The 7820-nt window shown below is 46.5% G+C and overlaps 1 protein-coding gene across 1 annotated transcript in view; it reads right to left on the bottom strand.

Moving 5' to 3' along the window:
* Positions 1–7486, bottom strand: part of Fbn2 (fibrillin 2) — a 215328-nt gene extending 207842 nt beyond the window's left edge. The window contains exons 1-3 of the mRNA XM_036205263.1: positions 6862–7486; positions 5921–6003; positions 1257–1355 (exon numbers count right to left, since the gene is read on the bottom strand). Of these exons, the coding sequence (XP_036061156.1) occupies positions 1257–1355; positions 5921–6003; positions 6862–7115 (436 nt within the window). The 5' untranslated portion in view covers positions 7116–7486. The remainder of the gene's footprint in view (positions 1–1256; positions 1356–5920; positions 6004–6861) is intronic.
* Positions 7487–7820: the final 334 nt, after the last annotated feature.

Genomic DNA, 7820 nt, shown 5'->3' on the forward strand with positions numbered 1-7820 from the left:
CATAACAATTTCATGCTCATTTTAGGAAGATTTAGGTAATTTAAATATTACCTTTGTTTAGCTATTGAGCAGATAAATAAACTATCGTTTCTATCTTACACTAATATGATCTTAAACACTTACACAGAAGGTTAGTCTTGGACTTTGGAGTGCCAGGATTTTCTAGAGTCAGGGAAAAATACATTCTTAGTCTACTTGTTACAGTTACCTTCATGGAATTGTTGGCAATTAATACGTGTAGCAAAGTGAGTTAGCCCATACAAAGTATTTGGTCAGTATTTCAGTAACTATCTGTGGTCTTTCTAATCTTCTATCCCCACAGTTAAGACACAAAAAGAACAGAGGCTGCCACAGTTACACAAAAAGACAATAAATACAGGCTAGCATTTGGGAGGACAGGGTGAGCAAGCCTTAGTCAGGAGACTCAAGTCTATGATGCTTTGGGTACGTGAGCTGGTTAGATTTTTGTCAGTTTGACACAAACTAGAGTCATCTAGAAAAAATGACTCATTTGACTGCCCATAGTGAAGTTTATTGGACATTTTCCTGATTAATGATTGATGTGGAAGGGCCCAGTCCACTATGGGCAATACCACCTAGGCAAGTGGTCCTGGATGGGAAAGAAGGTAGTTGAGAAAGGCGTGTAAGCAAGCCACTGAGCAGCATTCCACCACGGTCTCTACTTCAGTTTCTGACTCCAGCTTCCTGGTGTCAGTGCCTACCCTGACCTCCCTTGGTGATGGGCTCAGGCCTGGGAGCTGTAAGATGAAACAAACCCTTTCCACCCCCAAGTTGCTTCTGTTCATGATGTTTATCACATCGACAGACAACAAAGTAGGGCAGTAGGTTAGTTAATACATATGTGCCTCACTTTCCTCCTCTGCGAAATGGGATCATATCAGTATCAAATAAATGTCGATGAGAGGATTATAATAATAAATAATTATAATAATAAATAATGTAAACAACTCACGCAGAATGTTGCACACACACAGTGAAAGCTCAGGAAGTTATAGTTATTACAAAGCATTACTTCATGGAATCCTACCCATCCCATCACCTAGACACATCTTCTGTTGTCAATTGGCTACTCGTGGCCACAACTCTTGCACCAAGACTGTCTCAGTTCAAAATTGAACACAGGCCTGGCTAGTGAGAACAACCACCAATCCGTATCTTCTTCAAGGGGGACACTTGCCACTGGTTCACAGGCTTAAGGAAATTTCAGTGAATATAGCCACAGAGAGGCAACATACTTGATTTTGCTCCACAGGTCGGGGATATCTGTCCACTGGAACAAGTACACATGTTGGGGCGGGAACAAAATCCATCTCCGCAACTGTTCCTGCAAATGGCTGTAGAGAGGACAACATGAGTGGGAATGAGTGACAGCGCCCTCAATCATGCTTCAAAGCAAGAAGGCAATACCTTAAAACCATAGGTCTGGAAAACTAGGGTATGATTAATGCTGCAAAACATCTGACTTTTAGAATATAATAAAAACCACCCAACGGAGATATGGGATGAAGTGTTACAATTTCCTTGTGATGATGTACAAACAAGCAAAGCTCTTTTAAAATGCTCTAATACCAATTGATGCCAATTCTTTAACTTGATTATCAGTTTAAGTTGCTTTTCTTCCTATTCAAAACTGCTAACTTTTGAATTCAGGACTCACCAAAGGAGGCAGACTTCATCCCAGGGTGCTGGCAGTGGTGAGGAAACCCAGAGAGACTGAACATCTTAGAAAATAAAACCCACTGCTTAAGAATGTGAAATTGGTAGACAGAGACTCCAGTCCCTAATGAGTTGGCCAAACGTCGGGTTCCCTGCACATTCCATCCCTGATGGCTTCTGCCCTGCCTGTCATCAATCTTCAGTCCCTTCATGGCCCCTCTCCTTTTCCCAGTCTTTCTTCTGCCATATTCTCACAACCTAAAACACTTCTGCTGCTCTACAAAGCCATTCTGATGGGGGGTTGGGGACGGAAGCTTCCTGCAGCTGTGACTTCTAGTGAATATTCGGGTCATCTAAGCCAAGTTTAGGCTCACTGACACAGCACATACCACTGCCACTCAGAATCGACAGTCAAGTGCCTTGGAATGGGAACTCTCTCCCAAATTTAGTCAGGCCATTAAGGAGCTGAAAGATTTATCTCTATCTCCCCAGCTGAATTCCCTCTTTGAGCATGAAGGCGGTGTGCTGATTTGATCTGTCTCTGGATGCAAGAAACAAGAGAAAGGTCTGGGAATGTCCTGAAACAGCATGCAAATACAGCAATGTTCATAGGATCTTTTGCTGGAGAGAGACGTCTTGGAGCTTTCAAAGAGACTTGGGACCCCTATAATGTGAGGCCCACACTCTCTACAGGAGCAAACCAACTTGGTAATTGCTTTCCTTTTCTAAGATCCCCCTTTAGCATCTGCATAATATGGACAGTGTCTCAACTAGCTATCCTGAATGAAAATACTGTAAAAATATTACAGTCTTAAGATTTTTTTTAAAAAGGCAAAAAAAAAAAAATGCCTTCCACCATAGATTTAATACTTCAAATATATTAGTTTCTGACCACCAATAATTCTTCTATGTCAAATGTTAATTAAAATACAATTTTATTTCAAGGGTCCCTCTTTCTTAGCTGGCAGGTGAATCTGGGTTTAAATGCAGCGGCCCCATTTAGGTCTCAAATCACAAGAAGGTTTGAGGGGTTGGAGCCTGGACATTCTCAGGCAGTGACTTGTCTGTGGAGGCTTCAGTGTGTCTCTTACACAGGCCAGGAGGAAGCAAGTCTGAAGAACTCCTTCCTCTGTGTGCTTACTTCAGTCTGGGGTCTCATTACAACTCCTTCATTTTAACTGAAATTGTGAATCCTGGGAATGTTGGAAGGAGCAGGAGAAAGGATGTACATACATACTGGGAGTCTGGTAACGTCAGGAGAAGCTGCATGGGCTGGTTGGTACTTAACACGTGGTACATAAGAGGTATGAAGTTGAGTTCTCACTTTGCCAATGATCCACTGTGAGCACAGAAAATACTCACAACATCTCTGGGTTCAGTTTTCTCATTAGAATCATAAATGAAAGGAATTCTATTGGAAGGTTCTAATGTGGTTTTTTTTTTTTTCCTCCCCATTGGCAAATGCTATGATGCTAAGCTGATCCCACTTCATTGTTTCCCCACTGATCAAAACACTGTTGCGGTACTTTCTCCATAAATAAATGCATAAGCAAACTCTTCTTCCATTATTTCATGTTCTTAGATGATTTTTTTTTTTTTAAAGAAAGCTAGAAAGTAGGTTTGGAAACAAACATGGAAATTTGGAAGAACTTCAGTGACATTTCAAGCCACAATTAAGATAATAACAGTTGGGCATGATGTCTCAAGCCTGTAATCGAAGTCCTTGGATGGCTGAGAGAAATCCTGGGAGTTCAAGGCCAACCTGAGCAACACAGTTCCATGACAGCAGACTAGCTAGAGAGCTTGTCTTTAAAAATGAATAATAAAGTGACCAAGATGAAGAAGAGAACAAAATCATAATGCCTCATGATTTTTGAGGAATAGACATTTCTTTACTGTCTTCCTGCGTGAAGCCTGGTAAGAGGCACACATTAAACTTTACAGCTTGTTCTGCATAGAAAGACAGTGGAGATGAAATATATGATATATGAGAAAACTAGTCACGAGAGTCTTCATATTGTTACCATTATTTTGTAAATTGCCTTGGGATTTGTCTTCGCTTCGTGGTAAAATCTAAGTAAATTCAACAAAGAAATATTTGTTACCAAGAATTTGGGGAACTAAAAATTCCTGGTTTTTATATCTACAATGGTTTTAATTTCCATATTTCTTCACATATGACTTCTTTAAGATGCAAAAAGCAACAGAATTGCTGGATTTAAAGCACCTAAGCTAGGAGAGGCTCATGCAGCAGGGGCGGTACCACAGCTGCACATGCTTTCTGCTGATTTTGTGTACACGTTCCCAAGTTTTAGACTCTCAAGTATGCAAATTATTTTCCTAAGACGCTGATTGACAAACGTAGACTTACTAGACATAAATGTCACAAATATTTATTGGAGATAGGAAGATAATGTTAAGGTTATGCTTCACGAGTCTCATTAGCACTGAAATATTTCCAAGAGAAGACATGTGGGCAACAATACTCACTGTGAGGTGCTCAAAGCTGGTCTTTAAAGAAGGAAGTGGCACGATGATAGTCAAAGACTCGAAGTATTTAAAAGTGGACACTCCCTGGGCCGTGCATAAATTACAGCTGCAACTATGCTGCGTGGCTTTGCTCTCTGCAATCCCTATTCCTTACCAATCCAATAAAACCTGACTCTACAGACTTTCAACACGTACCGTAAACCTATCCCCTCTCCTCGGCTGCTCTCCAACTCAATAATGGCAGTCACATTCATTACATTGAGTGAGTCAGACTTTCCACAGTGCCTAAGTCATTCCCAGCTAGTGCGGCAGGTGTGTGGTGAGTGATGTTTAGCTGTTTCAAGAGTCTACGGATCCCCATGGTGTGAGGCAGCCACAGTAATGCCCCAGTGGCCGGAAAGAGTAATGCACCTTCTATAAATACTTCACATAGGACTTTCTGTGTTGGAGAGGCCAGTGACCATCATTCTTTTCTCCCCTCCCCCATAAAACCAAAGGCCTATACATACATGGGTTTATTTAAAATGTTTATGAATCAATCACTTAAAAGGACACAGTAGCTGTTTCACTACTAGAGGTTGTGGGATTTTTGAATAGGAGAGAGAGAGAAAGAGGGAGAAAGAGAAAGAACTAATCTTTACAATAAAACTTCAGATTTCTGTCCTTTGAAAGAACTGCACAGAAATAGCATTTAGGGTCTGTCTCAAACCCACAAAACCAATAAATACAGAGTCGGAGATGCCACTATACCCACAGTACCCCTTGGCTAGGATAGCTTGCCTTTTTTCTGTTCACAGTGGCATAATTATCTTTCCCTTGGGGAACACCAAGGTCAGCCTAAAGTCATTTATGGGCTGTAAATGCATGTGTTGTCTGTGACCTGGCTGTCCTCCAGAGTGGACAAACGTGGCCGGGCTACATAAACATGCAGGGAAAGGCCTATCATACTTCACCCCACAAGCCTGTGAAGTAAGACCTCTCAGAGTCCTTGATCATAACACTAGAAACTAACGAGTTTAGAACTTGGAGACCGGCATATATACTCCGGAAACTGAAAAAAGTAACCCAAACCTTTAAGTTATGATACACAGACCTTTTCAAGGTGTAAGAGTCATATTTGAGAAAACATACTGTCCACTGTAAGATCTGGCATGGGGAAATTCAAAGTTTAACTGTCCCCTCACCCCAAAAAGGCTGGGGGAGGGGGGAAATCAAACACCTTAAATTAATTCTCTTAAAAACAAAAAGACAAAACAAAAAAATCTGTTAACTTTTTGGTCAATTAAAAAATCTGTGAGAGTATTCCTTTTAAATCTTTGCCATGTGGCTGCTGAGGGCAAACCAGAGATGAGGAAGTAGTACAAAGGTCTAAGAATGATCTTCTGATGGTCCAAACCTAGGAGTCCAAGAGTGACCTCAGCAACACTGTGGTCTTAGCTGCAATTTTAAAGGAAAGGTGATGTTTCGTCATCTATAGAATTGTTCTAACACAAAGCCCTTCGTTTGTGTCAATACACACAAATGGTAAATCAAGCATTCCAAACCCTTTATCCATGTCTTCCTCCCAAGTTCCTCTTAGTGAAGTCTCAGCTGATGCGGCTTCCTCCCTGCCTCTGGGCTCTCATTACCCCGGTTCTGTGACCAATGGCTTTGTATGAGCACCTGGGTGTTCAAATGCTGCATGTAAGTTCAGCCCTGTAAAAGAGCTAGCTGTGCATGCTGCCCTCGACTGCGGGCCCTGCCAAACACTCACGGACAATGCACTGATTTCCTCCCGGGAGCGTCTTCCATCCAGGGCAGCAATAAGAGTGGAATCTGGAACCGCACACGTTGGGCCTGTAGGGGACAAACACCGGGATGTCCACGTAAGGATGGGTGCAGCAACACAAGAAAAGATCTTCCTAAGCAAAGCCTGAGCGAGTAGGTATCAGGACACGGAACAAACATCAAACCCCACCTTCAAATTCTTGGGGCTTGGGGAACAGATGTGGAAGTGCGGCTAGACTTTAGAATGGGGGAGGGTCCAGAAACATTCCCTCTCATTTGCCCTCCTTTGCTTGACTTTTTAAACCGGGAAAAGAAACAAGAGACACATAATTTGCTACTATTCTGGAGTCTGGATGCCGAGAACAAAAGGAACATTGCGTTCAGAAATCCTTGCCCTTGTTCCCAGATCCACCCCTCCTTGATCAACTGTTGTCTCTGGCCCCTAAGTGTCAAGGAAGGCGACTTGGAACGCAGAGCGCTGGATCTGGCGATGATAACCAGCAACTGCTCCCGCACACGTCCTCAAACAAAAGGCTCTAGAGCTGCGCCCCCGACGGTGGGGGAGCAGGCAGACTCCGGGGGGCCCTGCGCAGGGCAGACAGACCCAGGTCTGCTTTCAGTCTGACACTGGGACCCTTTCTCAGTGCCACAGACGTTGCATATGCTCTGCCATCCACACCCAGAGGCCCGCTCCCACCGCCAACCAGCCGAAGCCCCCTAGGGAGGGCTTTCCACGGAGCAATTGAGGCTTTCCCGGAGGAAAACGAGGGGCGCTCCTGGAGCTCTTGGGGTCGGTCCTTAAGTGTCCTTGTGGAGGGGACTGCGGCTCTACCCGCCAGCGCGACAGTCAGGGGGGGGGGTGCAGTAGAAAGCAGGGAAGCTGAGGTCCCCCGCACAAGCCAGCCGGCCACCCCGCTGCCCACCTACCCTCGGAGTATGTCCTGCTGTCCTCGTCTGCGGACGCGGCTCGCCGCTACCGCACCCTCGTCCCGGTACTCGGGCGCCGCGAAGCCGCCTTCGGAGCTCGCTATTGCGGGCCGGACCTGTTGCGGGGGCGGCTGGGGTCGGAGCGTCTTAGGTGGCGGAGGCTGGGGCTGACCCGCTGTGCCCTGCGCCCGGAGCGCCACGCAACCCAGCCACACGACATAGAGCTGGAGACACGACCGCCGCCGGCTCCCCATCGCCGGCGCCAAGAGCGCAGGGACCGAGGCCCGCAGAGAGAAGGCTGTCGAAGACCAACTCCGCGAGGGCCGGAAAAAGAAAAAATAAAAAAAGTCAGGGTCTGACCAGCCCTTCGTCAGCTCGCGGGGACTCGCTTGGGTTGCTGCGGTGCCCTGGTGGATGGAGCGGGATGCAGCGTCAGCTCCTGACCCGCAGCGTGCGGAACGCTGGCTCTAGCGCTGGGGGCAGCGAGGCGCGGCGGCGATGCAGCCGGTAGCCCCGCGCGGTCCACGTTGCATCCCCCGGGCCACTGCCCCGAGCGACTCCAGGACCGCCAGCGGGTGGGGGCGGGAAATTACAAAAGTAACCCGAGCAGCCTCGGCATAAAGTTACAAAGAAAGCGGACCTCACAAGGGAAAAAAAAAAAAAAAAAAAAAAAAGGCGGGGGGGGGGGGTGTGCAGAGGCTGAGCGGATTCCCGTGCGCTCCGGGCACAGATCCTGGAAAGCTGCAGAAGTCACCAAAGGAAGCAGGCGAGCGAACAAAAGTCACCCCCAGAAAGAAGAGGAGGGTCTCCTCGGGGCTCGTCTGGCGTCCTTTGGGGGCAGCTAGGTGCGGGCGGCGGCTGCACAGCCCGGCGGAGGTGCGCGGGGCCCAGGCGAACGGCTGGCGGGAGGGAGGGAGGGCAGGAGGCTGGACGCCGGGGAAGATGCCGCGGAGGAGGGC

This window comes from Onychomys torridus, chromosome 13 (genome assembly GCF_903995425.1).
Source record: "Onychomys torridus chromosome 13, mOncTor1.1, whole genome shotgun sequence".
Classification (NCBI taxonomy): Eukaryota; Metazoa; Chordata; class Mammalia; order Rodentia; family Cricetidae; genus Onychomys; species Onychomys torridus.